Source organism: Haliotis cracherodii, unplaced genomic scaffold (genome assembly GCF_022045235.1).
Source record: "Haliotis cracherodii isolate W230 unplaced genomic scaffold, xgHalCrac1.p SCAF_12, whole genome shotgun sequence".
Classification (NCBI taxonomy): Eukaryota; Metazoa; Mollusca; class Gastropoda; order Lepetellida; family Haliotidae; genus Haliotis; species Haliotis cracherodii.
The window spans coordinates 24567778-24591017 of NW_027266267.1; the positions used below are offsets into that span (position 1 = coordinate 24567778).

General features: G+C 38.7%; 1 protein-coding gene and 1 pseudogene across 1 annotated transcript; one reads left to right on the forward strand and one right to left on the reverse strand.

Moving 5' to 3' along the window:
* The first annotated feature begins 5801 nt into the window (after positions 1 to 5801).
* LOC139457699 (uncharacterized) lies at positions 5802 to 7538 on the forward strand. Its single transcript, XM_071239053.1, has 4 exons — positions 5802 to 5992; positions 6659 to 6726; positions 6933 to 7085; positions 7462 to 7538. The coding sequence occupies exons 1-4, from the start codon at positions 5802 to 5804 to the stop codon at positions 7536 to 7538; spliced, it is 489 nt and encodes a 162-aa protein (XP_071095154.1).
* A 788-nt stretch (positions 7539 to 8326) lies between these two features.
* LOC139457700 (putative nuclease HARBI1) lies at positions 8327 to 11088 on the reverse strand (annotated as a pseudogene).
* Between the last annotated feature and the right edge of the window lie 12152 nt (positions 11089 to 23240).

Here is a 23240-nt window from a genome sequence, read left to right on the forward strand (position 1 = left end):
GGCTGTCATCAAAGATTTTCAACAGGGGTCCTCTGTAGACAATTTAACCTTTTTGTACCATGTTGTCTACTAGGTATACAGTAAAGACTACTACTCGATCATCGATTGTTTGCTTATCAAAAGATATATTTGTTTTATTTAGAGAAAATAAGTGATTTTCATAATTGATTGATAAGAGAGGCCGGATTGTCAATGTAAATAGCAGTAACCAGCGGTAAATTGAAGAAAGGGGTCACTTATTCAAACCATGCACAAGTTAAATTTGTTTCAGAGCTCGAGCAGCAGTCAAATGTCAAGGTTTCTAGGTTCGTTTGCACCACACCAATGGTTGCGGTTTTGGCCACACGATAAGCATCTGAGACATGCTTTGGACTTTGCCGTCATATTTATTAAGCTGACGTGTAATGATATACTGTTCAAAGCAGCATTAAGGACCAATTAAAGTCTCCGACTCACATTTCAAGGTCATGTGCACATTGAGAGACTTTAAAACTATAATTCAGACAGTATTTACAGTATGTAACAGTAGCTTTACATTTGTAACACTGCACATGCTTTGTCTGGACCAGACAATCCAGTGATTGACATCATACGCATAGATCCACGCAATTGGGATCGATGACATGCATCAACCAAGTCAGCGAGCCTGACCACCCGATCCCGTTAGTCGCCTTTTACGACAAGCATAGTCACCTTTTACGGCAAGCATGGGTTGCTGAAGACCTATTCTACCCCATAATCTTCACGGGTCCCAGAAGTAGGAAACTGTTCTTGAAGTAGGTAACTGTTCTTATGTAAACTATTGAACATGGAGGCACAGGACTCTCTCTTTCATATTTGTTTTCCTTACTGTTGATGTGGTAGTTTTGTTTGTTTGTTTGTTGTTTAACGCCGCACTCAGCAATATTCCAGTTATATGACGGCGGTCTGTAAAATAATCGAGTCTTGACCAGACAATCCAGTGATTGACATCATGAGCATCGACCCATTAGCATTTAGAAACTGGTTAGTGTGTATTTTCTGTAAGATCATATTTGACAAATAAGTCATGTTGTAGTACAAATACACAATATTTCAGGGGTATATTATATGATTATTGTATGTACACGACTTTTTAAATGTATTGTGATATTTATCACTCATAAATGTATAGATAGCATGAGTTTAACAAATTGAAACGTTAACCCAAATGAGAGTATGAGCAGAAAAGGTAACTCAATTAAGAACATACAACTATTGCTACAACTACAACCACTACTATTACTAGAGCTACTACTATTACAACAATTACTGATACTATTACTACAGCTACTACTACAGCTACTACTAATTTGTAACTACAACTACTGCTATAACCCTGCAGCTGTACTTTGGAGTAAGGAAAAACCCTGACCGACTGTCCCAAACCACAGTATGTATGCAAGTCTCTACATCATCCCTGCAGTCATCTCTTGTGTGCAGATACCCAATAGTGTCCCTCTTGTCATGCTTACAACGTGCATGTATTAAAAATTTGATGATTCAGGAGGATGCCAGTGATGCTGGAGGATGCAAGATTCCGGGGTAGAATAGGTTTTCAGCAACCCATGCTTGCCGTAAAAGGCGACTAACGGGATCGGGTGGTCAGGTTCGCTGACTTGGTTGATGCATGTCATCGATCCCAACTGCATGGATTCCTACATGGAAATTCCTATAGTAACATGAAACAACAGTTATCTTGGTTAATAGTTGTTAAAATACTACCTTAATTACATCATTGCCATAATATTGTATTTTGGCCATCAACACTCCAACTTAATCTTCCGAAGTCCTCTTCAGTCCCTGCTATCCGTAATATGATAGTTGTACCTGTCTTAGCACAAAGTTGCCCACAACTCTTGCTGATGCCCCAAGCAGTAAATCTCATTTCTTTCCTGCTTCAATACCTGGTTGGTTTGTTGTTTAACGCCGCACTCAGCAAATTTCCAGCTGTATGACGGCGGTCTGTAGATAATCGATTCTGGGCCAGACAATCCAGTGATTAATATCATGAGCAACGATCCACGTAATTGGGATCGATGACATGCATCAACCAAGTCAGCAAGCCTGACCACCCGATCCCGTTGGTCGCCTTTTACGACAAGTATAGTCACCTTTTAAAAATAAAAAAAATTCAGAGCCTTTGAGCTCTTATGTTTGCAGGCCTAACTATAACTAAAATTCTTATATGATATGCTTGCAGTTCAAAGTTCATGACTATTTTTCCATGACGAATATATGTTGCCAAGGCTCTGGATTTAAGTAATACATTCTCTCATATCGTATAATCTTGTTATAAGAGAAGGTTTTGTTTTTTATTCTCTTAAAAGAAAATCTTTTTCACTTCATTTGGGTTTTTAACTAGACTGTCGACCCGTGAAGATTCCGGGGTAGAATAGGTCTTCAGCAACCCATGCTTGCCGTAAAAGGTGACTAAGCTTGTCGCAAAAGGCTACTAACGGCATCGGGTGGTCAGACTCGCTGACTTGGTTGATGCATGCCATCGATACCAATTGCAATTGCGTGGATCGATGCTCATGATATCAATCACTGGATTGTCTGGTTCAGACTCGATTATTTACAGACCGACGGCATATAGCTGGAATATTGCTGGGTGCGGCGTTAAACATCAAACCAACCAACCAACCAACCAACGAACTATACTGTCAGAGTCAAATTGCCTAACAGCTCCACATTATTCTTTGTGAAAGTGAAAAGTTCAAATTAGGTCCATCAAGATTTCAGTTTGCAAACATAAAATACCATCGTTTATGACAAGTTTGTTAACCAACTTTTTACAAATTCATTTTTATAAGGCAAGGGTAGAAAACTGGTACCAGTCCTAATACCAGAGGACATTATCCCTGCTACACAAATACTGCTTAAAGGAAGACAAGAAAATGGCATCCGAGAAACCAATGTCTTCTTTTTTGCAAGAAAAGGTTCATCCAGTCATTGCTCTGGCCGGCAGTCAGTTAGAGATGTATTTGTACAAGCTGGACTGTGGGGGAATGCCAGCCGTAATCACCACCAACTTTCGACATATTATGCAAGCCTAGACATGAGCCCCACAGACCCGAAAGCCTTCCTGGACCACATGGGCCATGAAGCCCATATCAACAAGGAGAACTATCAGTGCCCAATGGGAATACGGGAGGTGTCAGTGATTGGCAGGATATTGCATGCCATGGATAATGGTAAGTGTAACTTTGTCAAAGACATCATTAAACAAGAATTTATGCAACTGGTTGGTTGGTTTGTTGTTCGCACTCATCAATATTCAAGTCTGGACCAGAAAATCCATGATCCAGACCCGTAACATACTGAATTATTTCATAATGGCAACATATTTTTTATTTGTTGTGGACAATATACATTTTCTGAACAGTACTCATTTCTTGCTCATCAATATTTACGCTTCTGTCCATAAAAGTGTGGATGTTTCTTCATTTTCTAGGAGTCATACAGAAGACAGCAGTTAAGAGAATAGCCGCAGGTACAGAAAACAAATATTTCCATTTTCACAATTGTATTTATGATATATATCAGCAACGTTTAATTATATTGTCCGTATTATAGCAACAATTACTTAAATGGATTCTTAATTTCTTATATTAAATCGTAAAATGTCCAAAGTTCCAAACCATTGTGGATCTTGAGAGAGAGATTGGTTGGTTGGTTGGTTTGTTGTTTAACGCCGCACTCAGCATTATTCCAGCTATATGACGGCGGTCTTTTAATAATAATCGAGTCTGAACCAGACAATCCAGTGATCAATATCATGAGCATCGATCCACGCAATTGGGATTTTACGACAAGCATAGACACCTTTTACGGCAATCATGGGTTGCTGAAGACCCATTCTACCCCGGAAGAAAATAATCTTCACAGGTCTTGAGAGAGAGAGAGAAACTACAGGTGCTGCACGAGATGTTGGACATTGAGAGGAAGAGACTGGCCATTGAAGAGAGGCGACAGGCTGTTGAGGAAAAGAGATTGGCCATTGATGAGATGTTAATTTTGATGAAAAACAAATCTCTAAATTCCCCTTTTACATTGTCCCCCATGATTAAGTTAACTTGTATTTCAAATTAGATACATTTATTATTTAACAATAAAATCAATATCTCTTTTAATGATGTCATTTAATGCATATTAGCAGTTAAACTGTAACTATATACTGGTTTCAGTTGTTCATAATGCCAGATGTCAGATACCCTATGGTGAGCTCAAACTTTTTCACAAAAACAATCGTTTATTTCAGCATGTTTTGAGATTGGCATTTTTCATTGTGACAAAATTCTGAAACACAAATATATTTCTTGCTATGTACATTTATCATGCCAATAATCTTAGGATATTACCATACTTTTTCTTCAATTTGTTCTGTACATCACGTTTCCTGAGCACAGTGTGACCAATTGTATGCTGTGAATTTGGGCTGATGACCTACATTACTACAAGACCCGTGAAGATTCCGGGGTAGAATAGGTTTTCAGCAACCCATGCTTGCCGTAAAAGGCGACTAACTGGATCGGGTGGTCAGGCTCGCTGACTTGGTTGATGAATGTCATCGATCCCAATTCCGTGGATCGATGCTCATGATATCAATCACTGGATGGTCTGGTCCAGAATCGATTATTTACAGACCGCCGACATATAGCTGGAATATTGCTGAGTGCGGCGTTTAACAACAAACCAAACCAACAACAAAAGCCTTTGTTAATGTGCTGGGTTTGTTTTTCCGAATCGAACGTGTTTCCCGATTAATGATTTCCATGTCCTTGTTGTGATCATTTAGAGCCGGAAAATTTGTCACTGACATTTTAACACATTACACCTCTTCATTTTGCACCTTTTGGTCCGCTAGTTGTGCTTTTGTTGCCAAAAATATCCACTTTATGTTGTTGTTGTTGTTTTAAGAGTATAATTGTATATGACCTCGTCTCCCTTAGGCTGGTATTTAAGTATATATACCATCTGGTCGCCCTATAGTTGGTATTTAAATATATAAACCATTCGGTCTCCTTAAGACTGGAGACGATCTTCACGATCCGGGATAGGATAGCTCTTCAGCAACCCATGCTTGCTGTAAAAGGCAACTGTGCTTGTCGTAAAAGGCGACAAACGAGATCAGGTGGTCAGGCTCGCTGACTTTGTTGATGCATGTCATCAGTCCCAATAGCGTGGAAATAATGCTCATGATATAAGTCACTGGATTGTCTGGTCCAGACGCGATTATTTACAGACCTCTGTCATATAGCTGGAATATTGCTGAGTGCGGCGTCAAACAACAAAACAAACAAACAAACAACCTTAAGGCTGGTATTTTATATGTAAACCATCTGATCTCCTTAAGGCTTGTATTTAGATATATAAACTATCTTGTGTCCCTAAAGCTGGTATTTAAATATTTGTATATGACCAGGGCCCACTTGCACAAAGCGATCTTAGCGCTAAGATGATTGTAACTCCCATGCTTTAACATAGGCTTACAATAGTCGTAGAGCTAAGATCGCTTTGGGCATGTTGGCCCTGGCCCCGAGGTTATAAAAAAAATTTCGTGCTCAAATACATGCTCATGCTCAAGTTCGTATTCAGTTGAGATTTGTTCTCAAGCAGAAGTTATAAAACATCTTGAGTCTGTACTCATCTGAGAACAACTCACGGTTGGCTTGAGCATGCTCAAAGGACTCTCTGTTTATGACATAAGCGGCAATTTGGAACTCTTCCGTCGAGAATGGTAAGCAAACAACCTGGATGTTGTCGTCTGCTTATTTACAATGGCAACGGAGGGCGTGACCGAATCGAGAAGGCTGGGTAAGGGGTGGTCAGAAGCGGAGGAGGTTTGTCTAATCCAGGAAGTTGTTCAGCGAGAGCAACTGTTGTTCGGTGAAATAAAGGGAAGCCTTGTGAAGTCCATCCATCGACAGCGGACCGATGGATGGAAAAGTATCACGGACATCCTCAACACGTAAGTTGTTCATATGTCATCGTTGTTCAATACCATTTGTCAGCATGGTACGCTATATTATCGCGGTATAAATACGTCTTGCGCAAAGTGTTCATTCAACTTTTATGACACAGGATTGATCGATGCTGATTTTATATACTGCGTTCGGTAAAACAAAGTACCTGTCATAAGCGACTTAAAAAAGTAAGGGCGGGCTGTGTCTTCGCTTTCCACTAATTGTTGTGTGATACGTGAGAAATATGTGGTTTACATTACTTCCTGTTTTAGATTATGCATAATCTATTTTCATACGATCTAGTTAGGGTCAAGGTCAAGGGACATCATCCAAACAGTTTTAGTGGATTATTTTCTAACCAATTTCGAGTGGAGGTTGGGGTAATTGAGTTATAAAGTTCTTAGGCGTAGTCGTGACATCGCAACGAGTCCTGTATTCGATCATGCGTTGAAATGTGGTGCCCAGATTTGCATGAATAAACAGTCGAAAATTCATGAAAAGCACACTCTTGATATGCCTGATTTTTTGTTGCATTAACTTTATTGTATATCACCTAAATGGAGACATGTATTTTCATGGGCTTTCCCCTCCACCATTCCTTGACAGTGAAGAAGAAAACATGTTCTGTATATTAATTTTCAAATTATATCTCTTCTTTTATATACTTTCAGAAGACACATCAATGCCAAAAGGGAGGCTTTGGAGGTGAAAAAGAAGTATTTCAATTTGAAACAAAGAGGTACTCTTTTAAATTAGAAAAATACTAAGAGGCATACTGTGTCAACATTGTTATTCCATCATAATTTATTAAATGGTTATTATATAATTGATGAAACACATGTTTATCCCTCACTAACACATGAACACGTGTCAATGAAACCCAAATTTAATATTTCAATATATAGGTTATTGTTACTGAAACTAAACTGCAAGTTTGTATTGTAGCTAAATGCAAAATCGATGGCCGCAAAAGGTCAATGGCCACAACTGGAGGAGGGCTTCCACTCCCAGCACTGTCCAACGCGGACGAGGTCCTTTCTCAGTCTTTGGAGGGGAGGCCAGGTATTCATGGCCTAGAACATGGCATTGACACTGATGGTATGGGCAGTTCAATATGTAAAAGATTGATGTAAATTTTAAGGCCAACTATTTCCCATAAATGTTGGTTATGGTGAGACCTATCACCTGGGACAACGTATTTGGATGACAAAAATACATATCAAATATAGTACAAACAAATCAAGTACTGTCAAAAGACAAAGGAAACAAAAACAATTTCAGACACCAACTTTATATGCCTGTGATCAAATTAATGAATACATTTGTTGTGAATTGCACTGGTACAAAATCATTCAAATTATGATGGCAGATAATCAAATTAATCACTCATCACAATTGCAATTATTTTTGTCATCTAACCTGATTTTTTTTAAAATAGCTGCATTACTGTATTTTGATATTCTTTTCACTTCAGTCATTCATGAAACTGGCAATGTAGCTGCCGCTGCACCAGAAGGTAATACATATCATAATATGTCTGAATATTATTAACATGTATTATTATACATAATCACAGCTATAACATGGGACATATATCTAATTACTCTCAGTCTGTGGGTTGTCTTGCTCATATAGGTCATGTCTTGAACAAAATACCAAAATTTTCAGCATATATTGTAGAGCATAATTTGCTATTCCAGTCATAACATTATTGTCTGAGCTGACACAATGTATACAATCAATGTAATTATTCTCAATTAAAAACATTAAATTATAAATTTATTTTGTGACTTTATTGAATGCTTATATATATAAATGTCTGAAAATGATAAAATAATATTTACATTGAAAAAATGGTATCCCCTTATTTACAGGTATGCAAGGTGAAGCACTACAAATTTTCCCACTTTACTTGCCTTAAAAGGCGACAAACGGGATTGGGTGGTCAGGCTCGCTGACTTGGTTGATACATGTCATCGATCCCAATTGCGTGGATCGATGCTCATAATATCAATCACAGGATTGTCTGGTCCAGACACAATTACTTTACAGTATTCCGTCATATAGCTGGAATATTGCTGAGTAAGGAATTAAACAACAAATAAATCTGCACTGTTGGCATGGCCAGACTATCCAAATTAAATATTGTTCCATTTTGTGCACTGCTTGTATCTGAATAAAACATTGAATGACCAAACTGATTATGTATTCAAGTCTAAATGTCATGACATATCTGACTTACTGAGCACTACCACTCACACAATCATTAATTAAGATGATATACATTTGAAATCACAAATTCAGATAGATTAAATTGTAGTGAATAAATGTTCCTATGCTTATCGACTAAAAAATGTCTGAATAATGTGCCGTCTCACATCAGCTCCATCATTTTGACCTGTAACCGGTGGCACATAATTATTCACATTTGATTATGGAGGCATTAGATTTTCATCATGATTTATAATATCCCCCCTTTCAATACCCAAATTATGCAACACAACACATGCAACAACATAGGTCACAGCCTGTCTTGGGGTCGCCCTGAGCTCATTGTGCAGGCACTGAAACCGCCGTTTCAGGACACCAAAGGTCTGCTCAATGAGCACCCTTGTCCTGCACAATGACCCATTGTAACGTTCCTCTGTTCGGTTGGTGGGGTTCAGTAGAGGCGTCAGGAGAAACCAACGACATGGGTAGCCAGAGTCCCCCAGCAGAAAACCTTTGAACTGTCCTTTAACATAATAAAATAAAATAAGGTTATAATCCCCTGCCACGAAGTGGAAGGGGGATTTAGGAATGGGTGCCGTCCGTCCGTCACATTTCGTTTCCGAAGCAGATCTTGAAAACCATACCATATTTCTTCACCAAACTTGGCACATAGATAGATCTAGTGATGAACTGGTGCCTTTTGATAGTTTGGGATTTTGAAAAAAATCATTTTTCGAGTTTTCACGGCAACGACTTTGATTTAGCCTAAAATGGCGGTAGTCCTCGTTTCCGGAGCAGATCTATATTTCTTTACCAAGCTTAGCACATGTCATCTCACAGTATTGAATACATTTCCTTTCTTGTTGGTAAGTTCTGCATTGCTTGAGTGTATGTTCCTCCAAAAGTGTCATGGACACAGTTGTTGCATTCACTGACTAACTGCATACAGAAACACAACTCATTACAAATACAACAGTGTAACTGATCTTAAACCTACTCAACTGTATAAACAAGATATATTCTTGTCAACAATACTCTGTACTTCACTTGCTTGATAACGGTGTTAGAACCTACACCGAAACCATCGCTCCTAATTGTAATAAAGAAGTTATTCGTCTATATGTCTCATCCTTACTCATTACAAATTCAGTAACATATTATATCATAAACTGCAGATGGAAAAACAACACCAGTAATACATTTTTTTAGTGCAGCAATTAGGCCATTTACAAAAAGGCCCAGTGAACATAGTTCACAGGAGCTAATGCATTCCACACAGCTCGACATGTGAGTATTTCATGCTTGTTTATTATTGAAAGAATAACAGATTGTTTTATGATTTGAATACTGGTAAAAAGTACATATAATGTATGAATAAAATTTGTCTCATCAAGAATTACAATATTTCAATATTTATCTTGAACATGATGAATGAAATAAACCTTTTTCCAGGAACATATACATTCATCCTAATTAATGGAATTGTTTAGTTTAAAAATAATTGAAAATGAGGATATGAATCCAATCTAATTTATAAATTAAAATGGGTATGGAGATTCTGAGATTTTATGCCGTGTCATATCCAGGGTTCCAAAGCAATTGCCCTTTGTATATATCACTTCAATTCAATGAGATGTCATACAAAAATATCTGCATATTGATTTAAATTTACTAAATGATTAACTTGCTACTTCTTGACATCTTAACTGATAATTACTATAACAGAAATGATTATATATTATTTGTAACAGGATAAACTATATGCTTGTTCACTTGCAGAATACTTTCACCAAATTGTTCTAAAAACGTGTCTTACCATTTTCAAATTGCCTGTACAGTGCTGACGTCCGGAAAATGCGGCTGTCATGTACAGACCCCGGCTAGCTGGCGTTGCAACTTGTGATGTAGACATTTGCATCACAGCACATCTGTGGGATAGCAAATCAGAAATTTAAACTCCAATTTACAATACATACATAAGACTTACAAAAGTCACACATCTCCCCACCCCTTAACCAACACATACATTATAACGAATAGTTAAGGAGTAAAATTATGCCTATTTACCTGTACATTCAGGGCATTAATGTTAACCTTTCCGGTTCACGAAGTCTCCCTCGTTCGTGGTAGGCCGCTGCATCCTGATGAACGTTCCATCAATACACCCTACTACGTTAGGGAATCCTGTAAGTAAATCGTGTCATGGTGTCACAATAGATAGCATAATGCACTTGGCAATGTTTACTAGTTTCATTTACAGCCCATCCCAAAATCTATCGCTTGATTATAATTTGATTTGATTTATATACATGACCTCGACCTCTGACCCATTTTCTTTTTACTGACCAATCAAAATGGCACAGACGCGAATCACACCAATGAAATCATTTATTTGTGTTTACATTGGGAAAATCCCATGTACGTACCTGCAATGTTGCCTAATGCCTCCTTCGCTCGTACAGCGTCTCCTCCAACTGGGAATTTAATAAACCTTCCCGACAGTTTAGAGATTTTCAACGAAACTGCGCGTATGCATCTGCCGGCTGTCGATCGGGAAATGTTTAGGCTGTCCCCAACCAGCAGATGCATAGCGCCTGTCGCCAAGAAGCGAAGGCATACCAGCAACTGTAACAGTGGTGGAACCGCACAGTTACGAGCTGTCTCTCTGTTTAGATCGAGTAGACCAAGTAAATAAATTATAGTATTTGGCCTAAATCTATAACGTTCAAAAACTTCATCCACATCTGAATCTTCCAGCGGGTTTGAACGATCTCGAAACACTCTCGGAACACGAGTTTTCCGCCTCGCTTGTCGAGTCTGTCGCAGGTGAGCTGCCGTTGTTGTTGTCGAAAGCGTTGTCAAAGCGTACTTGAGATCGTACGTATTTCATGCTCAAGTTGAGCAAGAAAACGTACTCAGATTATTTATAACCTCCGTTTATTGAGTCTGAGTTTTGAGTTGAGCACGAAACCGGATTTGAGCATGAAATCGTACTCAGGGAAGTTTTATAACCTCGGGGCCTGGTCTCCCTTAGGTTGGTATTTAAATATTGATACCATCTGGTCGCCCTAAAATTGGTATTTAAATGTATAAACCACCTGGGCCCGATCGCACAGAACAATCTTAGTTACAAATCAACTTTACAATCACCATACAATTGTCCTATTCCACTTGCACGAACCGATCTTAGAGCGATAGTAAGACGGCTTCGATTTAAGACTGCGATCTTAACCAAGATCGAACTCTTCAGCGGTTGAGGTAAAAAAAACTGTCACGCGTCATTGGCTACGGGGTAGAGTTATCTCCCTTGCAGCAGCAGGCAGTCGATACATTGTCGTATTTTGTAAACCTGTCAGTCAGAATGTCAACAGACCAGAGAACCCGAAGAAGCAATTTCACAGAACAAGAGCTAACTGCTCACAGACGAAGCCAATAACGATGTCTTGTTCGCCCCATTTTCCCAGATCGTGACGAATAAACGAAAGGCGGACCTATGGGAAAACATCGCCGAGAAGTAAGAACATTGTACCAATTTGAAATACCGTATATATACTATTGGAAACAGAAACATTTATGTATAACATTAAATAGCTGGATCGTATTTCTACAGTTCTTTGTGCAGTAGTATTCATGAAATTGGATTTATTAATAGAAGACCCCGAAACACCAAGGCGACTATGCTTGTCGTTAAAGGCGACTAACGGGATCGGGTGGTCAGGCTCGCTGACTTGGTTGATGCGATCGAGTCATCGATCCCAATTGCGTGGAACATCAAGGGTACCAACCCGTGAAAATCCGGGGTAGAATAGGTCTTCAGCAACACATGCTTGCCGTAAAAGGCGACTATGCTTGTCGTAAAAGGCGACTATCGGGATCGGGTGGTCAGGCTCGCTGATTTGGGTGATACATGTCATCGATCCCAATTGCGCGGATCGATGCTCATGATATCAATCACTGGAATGTCTGGTCCAGACTCGATTATTTACAGACCGCTGACATATAGCTGGAATATTGCTGAGTGCGGCGTTAAACAACAAACAAATAAAACAAACATACATTACTACAAAATATACAAAATGTAATGATGTCATTTCTTCGTGTTATTCCACTCAAGTGTGTGCGTGTAAATATGTAAATGTAAATAGATAAAACAGCAACTCATCACTACATAAACTATAAATGTTGATATTATGGTGCAACATTTCCTGTCTTATCTGTTTTGTTAACAGAGTTTACTTTAACCTCTATAAGAATCAAATACATCATATTCAAGTACTGTAACAAGACTAGTATATGATGTACATTTGGAAATGTCAGATTATTACATTTGACATTTATGCAAATTTGTTCTGCATTAACTCCTTCCTCATCCTGTGGCCATCATTCAGAGGTCCCTGATAGGTGTAATTAGTTTCTGGGACAGTTTCTTCTTCCAGAGCAGGTGCTTTTGGCCAGCCGAGATTCTATACAGAAAGTCTGTAGCTTAAATGCTACCATAATAATTTGTGCACATTTTTGGGGGGTAAATTGAAGGCACCCGGATGATTTGTGTAGGCATCTGAAAATAATTTATATTTGGAAATTAATACAATGGTATCTACATAAATTAGAAGTTGGAATTAAGACATTTCAAGGCAAAACAAAACAGCAAAATTTAATGTTTCATAAAAAGTCGTTTAATTAATCTCTTCCTTATCAGAAATTGAATAAATCTAGTTTGCCAAATCATTGTAGACATAATAGGAGGTTTTAAATATTTGTTTTTTCCAGAATCTATATGATATATGAGAGCTGAATGATATTAATCCACTAAAAACTCTAATTCTTTATTCACTGACCTGAATCTTGATTTCAAATCACCAAATGCCCTTTCAATGGTGTTTCTGGTCTTCATGCGGGCACCGTTATACCTTTGTTGTGGCCTTGTATTGGCATCAACTACTGGTGTTAGGAGCCAGGGCCTGCATGCATATCTATATGAAGATGAAAAACGTTCACTACTTTGATATTTTGGTTAATAATACATGTTTAAAACTTATTACATTTATGAAGTTACTTGTGATTGAAGTTGCTTGTTTGAGATGTGTAAACTTGAAATTATTGGTGAATGTGTTCTGTAAGGTAAGTGGGTCACTTATTAATTTTGTGATTTGTTATTATTTTCAAAACGTTGATTAAGGAATAATTTGCATACTCATATATGCAAGAGGCAGACGTATGGTTCTCAGTAGGAAGTGACAACTTGGTGACGATGGCTTGCGGTATATACAGTAGATATATACATACAAAAGACACTATGTGCCAGGTCAGCCCAAAGTGGTTGTGGTTGTTGTCTAGGTGCCCCGGAGCACCCAGCCTAACCCTAGCTAGGCTAAGGGGTAAGACCTTTCTTTTCTCTTTTCAATCTCTCTGGACCAACGCTTATATATAGCCAAGGTCACCTGACATTTAGTAAGTAATAAAATATAAATGTAAACAGTAATTCATCAGTGACATACTTGCACATCTCGTTCAGGATGACAGACAGTTGCTGTACACAAAAATGGGGATTAACAATTAGGATTAGCATCTTATGAATTACAGCAATTAAGTGTTTCAAGGAATATAGATGTCATGGCTCCTGGGTAAAGAGACTTTGCAATTAAATGTTCTTCAGACAATGGGTGTCGTAAATCAGTCGCTATGACAGAGTCATGGCTTCCTCCAGGCCACCTTGCAACAACATTTGTGAACCTGAATGAATTAAAATCAGTGTAATGAAAAACATTATTATTAAGGTAAGAGGACTTAATTAACCATCCTGGTTTTGCCAATCCTAATCTATATTTGAACCACCATCCCGCTCCTTCCTTTATCAGTTATGCCAGTTATAATATTCAATATTCATTTTTTTAAAATAGGCATTTGTTTTACTCACTTGGTACCAGAAACAAATTATTTATCTCATAAAACTATAGACGGAAATTAAATGGAACAATATACAAAGGCTGTACATAAATATATATCACTCAAAGATGTAATTGTCTGTGATGGAAATAATTTTCATTTTATGATGCCCCTCTATTGTTGTATTTAACCTATACTTTCAAAATGTTCACATTTTCATATATTATATCACTATATAAAAACAACTTCGTTAAATAAACCCGACGTGATAATTTTGTTTTCTGTAACACAAATTATATATTGTTCATTTTACAGGCGCTGTGCGTTCCTATAATTTATGGTGAAATATAGAAATAGCCTGATAGTTACAATGGTGTAAACAAGATACGGTTATTTATTCTTTTCAAAAGGATTGAATATGGTCATGTCATAGTGATGACAATGACATTCGTTAATATATTGATCAAAAACACGATAAACTGAAATATTATCTATCCTCAATCGTGCCTCTTGTGGCAACCCGTTGAAGGCCTCTGTGCTCTGATTGGTCGATGCTAATGTAAACACTGATCAGCTGAAGGAAAATGTCAATCTTTATCTCCACGCATTATGTTAGTATCTATTAGCATGTGCGTGGAGTACTATTATGATGCTTTTTGTTTTATTTGAACGAAAATGTGTTCTTACCGAAGTTTCGCATCACACGCGGCTTGTACGTTGATGGAATGAAACCCCTTCCTGCACACGAATGCCGATTCGTCATCCCCGCTAGGTCGTTCTATGGGTATAAGGGTACATGCATCATTGGCACCTATTACAGTGGCAATTCCATCAGCGACTTCAACCTGCTTCTCCACACAGTCAATGCTATCAATGACGTCACCGTGCTTCTCCACACAGGTAATGCTATCAATGACGTCACCCTGCTTCTCGACACAGGCAATGCTATCAATGACGCCACCCAGCTTCTCGACACAGGCAATGCTATCAATGACGTCACCCTGCTTCTCGACACAGGCAATGCTATCAATGACGCCACCCCGCTTCTCGACACAGGCAATGCTATCAATGACGTCACCCTGCTTCTCCACACATGCAATGCTATCAATGACGTCACCCTGCTTCTCCACACAGGCAGTGCTATGAGTGACTTCACCCTGCTTCTCCACACAGGCAGTGCAATCAATGACTTCACCCTGCTTCTCCAAACAGGCAGTGCTATCAGTGACTTCACCCTGCTTCTCCACACCGGCAAGTGCTATCAGTGACGTCACCCTGCTTCCCCTCAGAGGAAATACCATCAGTGACGTCACCCTGCTTACCCTCAGAGGCAATACCATCAGTGATGTCACCCTGCTTCTCCTCAGAGGCAATACCATCAGTGACGCCACCCTGCTTTCCCTCAGAGACAATACCATCAGTGACGTCACCCTGCCTCCCCTCAGAGGCAATACCATCAGTGACGCCACCCTGCTTTCCCTCAGAGACAATACCATCAGTGACGTCACCCTGCCTCCCCTCAGAGGAAATACCATCAGTGACGTCACCCTGCTTCCCATCAGAGGCAATACCATCAGTGACATCACCCTGCTGCCCCTCAGAGGCAATACCATCAGTGACGTCACCCTGCTTCTCCTGAGAGGCAATACCATCAGTGACGTCACCCTGCTTCCCCGCAGAGGTAAAACCATCATTGACGTCAACCTGCTTCCCCTCAGAGGCAATACCATCAGTGATGTCACCCTGCTTCTCCTCAGAGGCAATACCATCATTGACGCCACCCTGCTTCCCCTCAGAGGCAATACCATCAGTGACGTCACCCTGCTTCCGCTCAGAGGCAATACCATCAGCGATTTCACCCTGCTGCCCCTCAGAGGCAATACAATCAGTGATTTCACCCTGCTTCCCCTCAGAGGCAATACCATCAGTGACTTCACCCTGCTTCTCCACACAGGCAATACCATCAGTGACATCACCCTGCTTCTCCTCAGAGGCAATGCCACCAGTGACTTCACCCTGCTGCCCCTCAGAGGCAATACCATCAGTGACTCCATCTTGCTTCCCCTCCCAAGCATGAATATCAACGACTCTATCCTGTAGATTATGTCCACAAACAATTCGATCGGTAACGCAGATAGGAAATTGATTGAAATGGTCATTGGACATGTCATCTTCACATGCCTTATGATTTCTATTTCTTTTTCACTTCCGTCCCATTTTTGGTGGTTTGGTGGTTAGAATAATTAATGAGACCGTGCCAAGTGATAGCGAATCTTTACGTTGAGCATTTTTTGTTTGTCTCTTAGTATACACAATCTGGTCATTTCTCAAATGGTTAACCCACATAACGTTAACCCACATAATGTTGAAAGGAACTTGATGTTGGAAAACTTCACGTCGTGATGTTAATGAACGAATATAGTTATTTTCAATACTAAGTAACTGTTGTTCAACATCCTTTAACAGCACTGAGCACAAAGAGCAGGTGTCACACATCCTACTTTCCCTAAATCAATTGCATTTAACAAATCTTCTTTTTCCCGTTCATGTTGTTGCCTATTAACAAAAATAATACAGAATTAGTGTGCAAATCCTAGAAGGTCGTAAGTGTCAGTGCGACCCATCATTACAATATGAACATCCACTAGAGTGGTGTGTAAATACGACCTTGTGAAGAGACAACATTCTCCGATAAATTATTAAGCAATTAATATACTTATATATGATCTTTATTATTTTTTCAGCTAAAATTATGTTACATATTGCCATTGGTTGTTTTAGTCGGCTTATGCCTGAAGTTTATTAAACTATTTTGATATTTTTTGTGCCTTCTGCACAGCAAATGCTTGTTCCGTATCTCATTATACCGATATCATTAAACACAAAATTTCATTAAGTTATTGGGGAAGAAAATAAGCAGGATTGGACCATTACACAAGGGAATGCATACTCACCACTGATAATGCTGATGAAAACGAAATAATTAAGGTATAATCAATTGTTTCTTCTCGGCATGTTGCTCCAAAAACACGTGGTGGCAAGTACCAGTTACTACCTTCTGTAGTACACCCACTAATGATTTTAGTGTCATAGGGTCGTAAGTGTTAGTTACGCCCTTTCGATGCTGACGAAAACCATAGTCATTCACTTGCGACTTTTAAATATTCTAAATATTTTAAAAACAATGTGATAAATGCTGACCAAAATAAATACACAAATAAACACACAAGCTGCACATTGCCTGTTAGATCCTTTTAGCATAAAAACACATTTTAAGGCGTAACTGTCGCTTACGACCTTTTCATTCTCCTTCTCAGTAATTTTTTAAGTTATCTTTTTGCAGTTTATTGTTTTCTAAAATGTTTGAGATCTGATGTCTCAAATAGTCAACTTTCCCCCTGGGGCGAGTTGCTGAAGCCCTTTCTCAACATTGAATGTATCATAGTTTGGGCGAGAGGTGGGAGATCAGTTTGTCATCAGTCTTCCCTACATAGGAACAGCCAGCCACCAGATCCGCAGACTGCTCAAACACCAGGCCAACATTGATACAGTATTCCAGAGAGGCAGGACAATCAAGAACACCCACAGTGTTAATGGCAGGCCCTCTACATCAAATAAACAAGACCCAGCTCGTATATCACATACAATGTGACTGTGGCGACTCCTATGCTGGTGAAACATTCAGGCCCCTACCCATTAGAATAAAAGAACACAAGACCTCAGTACACGAAAATAATGACTCAAAATCAGCCATCTCCTACCACACCCAAACCCACCCCTACCACAACATCCAGTGGAACAACATCAAGATCTTGGCCAACAATCAGTCAGACTACAAAATCAGAAAACTCTAGAAGCCATCTAAATAAAAAGCATCCAGCCAGCAATGAACAGAGATAAAGGCTACTACATCCCGCCTGCGTATCATCACCTAATTGCTAAATCCCTATGTCCATCGAATTAATCTACTGGCTTCTAATCATCTCTACCAGTCTGACTCTGTGTCCAATAGACAATTCACTGCTTCTAATTCACTGGCTTCCAATCATTCCATTAGCTTCCGTGGATGTTTACCCTGTCCCATTAGTCATTCACTGACTTCCAATTATCTTAATCAGCTCTCTGTGTCCATCAATCAATTTACAGTATAAACATTGATGTTAATAAGTATATATACCTATGTTGTTCAGCACAATCCATCACTTGCTTGATAAAGGTGATAGGATAAACACCGAAACGCCGCACTAATTGTAATAAAGAAGTTCATCCATAGAACTTGTCTTTCTTCTTTATATACCATCTGGTCTCCTTAAGGCTGGTATTTAAATATATATATACCGTCTGGTCTCCTTTAGGCTGGTATTTAAATATATATATATACCATCTTGTCTCCCTTAGGCTGGTCTACAGTGGTGCAAACAGCGGCTACGCTGGACGGCCATGCAGTGGGAACCAGTTCTATTCACTGACGAGTCTCGTTTTCACCTCAGCCACAGCGATGGACGAATTCGAGTGTGCCGACGTCGAGGTGAACGTTACGTCAATCATTGTGTCATGGAAGAAGATCGGTTTGGGGGCGGCAGCGTTATGGCAATGGACAGCGACGAGATCATGGGCCCTGTTGTTCTACCATTTTTGCGTCGTCATGGCCCAGGCATTACCTTTCAACATGACGCCCGGCCTCTTATTGCTCGACTTGTTCAGGATTTTCTTCAACAAAACAACGTGAATGTCATCCTCTGGCCGGCTAGCTCCCCTGATCTCACACCAATCGAGCACATGTGGGATGAGATGGATCGGCGCCTTCGACGTCAACCACGTGTTCCACAGATACTCCAGGAACTTCGAAACATGCTCCAGCAGATATGGGCAGATATCCCCCAGGACTATGTGCGACGCCTGGTCCATTCCATGAGACGAAGATGTGTTGCTTGCATCGCAACCAGAGGTGGACACATAGGCTATTGATTTGTAAATTGATATTTTGGTATGTTCATGTTTTTTGGGGAAATAACACATTTTCTGAAGTCAGTATGGCAAATTAAACCATTTGAACACTTACAAGAGTCTTTTATCTGTTGCAAACCGAAATTGTTTCAGATTTGGTAAAAGACAAAACTTTGCATTAAATCTTACTCAATGTCACAGGAACCTTTGTTGTTCAGTATATATATATACTGGTCGCCCTAAAGTTGGTATTTAAGTATATATACCATCTTGTCTCCCTCAGGCTGGAATTTAAATATTTGTATATTGACCTGGTCTCTCTGAGGCTGGTATTTGGATATATATATATATATATATATATATATATATATATATATATATATATATATATATATATATATATATATATGTATATACCATCCTGTCTCCCTTAGGCTGGTATTTAAATATTTGTATATGACCTGGTCTCCCTGAGGCTGTTTTTTACACATACAACTGTATATACCATCTTGTCCCTTTAATGCTGTTTTTTAAATATATGTATATATATCAGCTGGTCTCCCTTAGGCTGAATCTGTATGTATGATAATTTAGGAGACCAAAAAACATGTATATTTTGTATTTTTTAATATATTTTTTTCACCTTTTAGCTATCGATTGTCAGGACGATTTAGAGTTAAAATGCATCATTAAACTTAATAAAAGCATATGTGCAACAAAATATACACCTGGTCTCCCTAAATATTGAATTATTACAGAGACAAGTGACATCGTATAAGTTTCTTTGTACAGCTGCAGACGTGTGGGATAGTGTTTCTTTATGTGGACATTCACGGATACATTCCTCGAACAAGGAAACTGCCTAAAATTATACATACAAACTTGGTAGGTTGTTATTATGATATTTGCATTTTGTTTTCCTTCATTTGCTGTGGCATTGAACAGTGTCATTCTTTGTGCTCTTGGTTGGGAAGTTCTTCGATACGCGATTCACGTTGTTTTCACAAGTCTTTTCCTTTGTAAGCGTGTATATATTACAGCCAAATTGTAAAATGTGATTCTCTCAGGCAATTTATCAAATGTATAAATATTTCATTCATTTTGACTGAAAATGCTGTCCATTTATTTGAATGATTTAGACGGTCAAATAGATTATTTATGCCAAGATCAGAAGCCAAACAATATAGAAATGTACTTTTAATCCAATTTCAGTCTCTTGAAACATAAAAAAATGTTTGGAATTCGTTATCATAACAATACAGATTGACATATTTTTCAGTCAATTTATGAAATAACTGAATATAATAAGGGAATATATATATAGGTTAAAATTTTGCACATTTTGACTATAAAAATATAAACACGATAAAATAAGCAATGTTCACGTGAAATATTTTCTTTGTATTGCAAGTCAAAATAGTTTCAACGAAAATCGAATAATTTTTAACGCGTGTTGGGGGAATGAACTAACAAACAGCCTAAACAGCCTATGAACAGCCTAAACAAATATCATGGGGTTTATCCCCTGGCCAGCTGCTAGACAAGTTGGAAGTCAACTTCGTATTAGTGACACATCACCTCAAAACAACATAGGACAGGATTGACACAAACCTGCCTCTTGCCTGACTGTTTGAATAGAACGATCCAGACAGAACAACGGAACACCAGCACCTTTAGTGCATATTTTATACTTTTCTGAAGTAAAAGAAGTACAACGGATGATTTATATACTTTATTCCTAATGTCAAAAACAGGAAAGTGGTGAATCTGCCAACATCTATTTGTCTTCGACCGAGTAAATCGAGATTGTCTCTGGTATAAGATATCCAGACTGGATGTGAAGTCGTTATATGTGCGGTTTCTATGGATGACTCAGTATAAGATGTCAATGACCTAAAACGCGGAATAGATATAGACAACACCATTATAAGTCTATTATTGTAGGCCGATGATATTGTTCTTTTAGCACCCGACGAAATTGCACTCCAGTTGATGCTAAACTGTGTCGCAAATTGGTGTAGGACATGAAACGTTCAAATCAATAGACTGAAACACTAAGACTGTTCACTACCGTAATCCCTCCTCAGTCGTCGTTTTATTTTGCATGTACAAGAACAACAAACAGAACTAGTACATTCCTATACATACCTCGGCCTTTCGTTACATAAACTTTAACATTTGAATTGTACAACAATTCTAACTCGGCCAGTAGAGATCTTGGCGATCATGAGCAAAAAGTCTTATATTACTCATTATTCCTTTAACAATGTCATTGATATAGATAATAAACAATAATGGTCCCAGGACCGAGCCCTTTGGCACACCTGCCAAGACAGCTTTTGGATTTGAGCTATAGGCATTTATAACTACCTTTTGATATAGATTCACTAAGTAACTATCAAACCATCTCAATAAATGTCCACAGATTTGAACATGCTGACGCTTACATGTACGTCAAATGACCAGAGTGAGATGATGATGGTGACGACGTCGGCGACGATGATGATATCAATATCATCTCAGAAATATTTTGTTATCTCACATAGGCGATATTTCTCGTGGGAAACCATTATTGGAGTAGTACTATTCGATACTACACTCGCTTCGATTTAAAGTCAAGATGAAATTTGAAGATAAACCAACAAAGGAAACCGTCTCAGTACCGTCTATTGAACAGCTAAGGTAAAGGTCATGATTACAACGTTTGTTTAACCAAACCAACGCAAAGAAAAACGTTGTTTGAGTGATCGAAATATGAACGACTGAATGTGGAGAATGCAGTCCCATTGGACTCATAATCAGCCAATCAAATGCCAAAAATGTTTTAAAAAAAGTTATATTGGCACACTATGTAAATTTCAGAAGTTTATGCACATATATGTTTTACTGATATGCTTGTTGATATACGATTGGCCCAATTGGCCTAATAAGGAAGGCGCTTCCCATATGGTCTACTAAGAATTTATCCCAATAATGGCAAAATGTTCTTGTTGTAGTGTACAGTACAGAGCAGAACTTTCATTGCAATCAGGCCGTATCACACAAGTTGTAATGTCTTACTGACTATAATGACAATTACAATATTATGGATTTCTTAAGGCACTGATGCTGGTACAGTAAACTACGGCCATAGAGAACCAAAGGGGATCACCTACTTTTTGGATTTGAGCTTTATCCATTTATAACTACCTTTTGGTATAAATTTTCTAAGTAACTATCAAACCATCTCAATAAATGTCCACAGCTACCATAATGTTGCAGCCTATATATTATTCATTTAAGCCAAACTTTATCAAAAGCTTTATCTATGTCACAAAATACAGCTCTAACGTCCTTACCTTCATCTAAAGCCTATGCAATAAAGTCAACTGAATTAAGGTGGAGTCACCCTGCGCACGTGAATCCAGATTGTAGGTTAGTGAAAACATTATTATTCCTTAACTCGAAGTTATACACATGTTTAAACATATATTTTTTTCAAATATCTTTGCTTAACAACTTGCGAGCGCATCAGGTCAGTAATTTGAACATCCATTCACGCTATTCTTCTCATGAATAGAAATGATATTCTTTCCATAGTGATGGGAATATTTCACGTTGAAGAGAGAAATTGATTGGGGCTAAACTGTAAGCTGTATTTTTAAGTACTTTATTTCAAATACAGTCGGGGCCACGGGTGACCCAGTCGTCTAAGGCCCCGCGATTCGCTGTCCATAGTTGCGTCCCTTGTGCACGCCAGGAATCTATGATTGTGGGTTCGAATCTTGGTTCGCCTCGATTATGTTTCTAGGTTTGTCAGCACCTTACCCGAGCTCGTGGGTTTCACCGAAGTGGTTAACGTCTGAGACCTGCATCACTTCGCGCTTTCCTCCCACATTAAGCTGACACGCCGTGATATAACAGGGAATACTGTTAAAAGTGGTGTAAAACCCAACTCACTCACTCACTCACTCCAATACCATCAGGGCCAGGTGCCTTTGTGGTATCCATGGACAGTAGTATATCCCTAACTTCATCTTCGATCAAATTATATACTAATAGATATACTTTATCTAATTCTACGGGTTGAAGGGGCATATCAGGATTACATATGCGAGATTGGTCCACAAAGAAGCTATTGAGAATATTAGCAATATCCATGGAATTATCATTCAACCTATCCCCAAATATAATTTGGGGGAAATTGTATTTTGCAGTTTTAAGTTTAAG

Excerpts from the sequence above, each read along its gene's own strand:
- LOC139457699 (XM_071239053.1), top strand. The coding sequence starts at position 5,802 with ATGGCAACGGAGGGCGTGACCGAATCGAGAAGGCTGGGTAAGGGGTGG. Across the intron at positions 5,993-6,658 it reads ATCACGGACATCCTCAACAC|AAGACACATCAATGCCAAAA; the intron begins GTAAGTTGTTCA and ends ATATACTTTCAG. Across the intron at positions 7,086-7,461 it reads ACATGGCATTGACACTGATG|TCATTCATGAAACTGGCAAT; the intron begins GTATGGGCAGTT and ends TTTTCACTTCAG.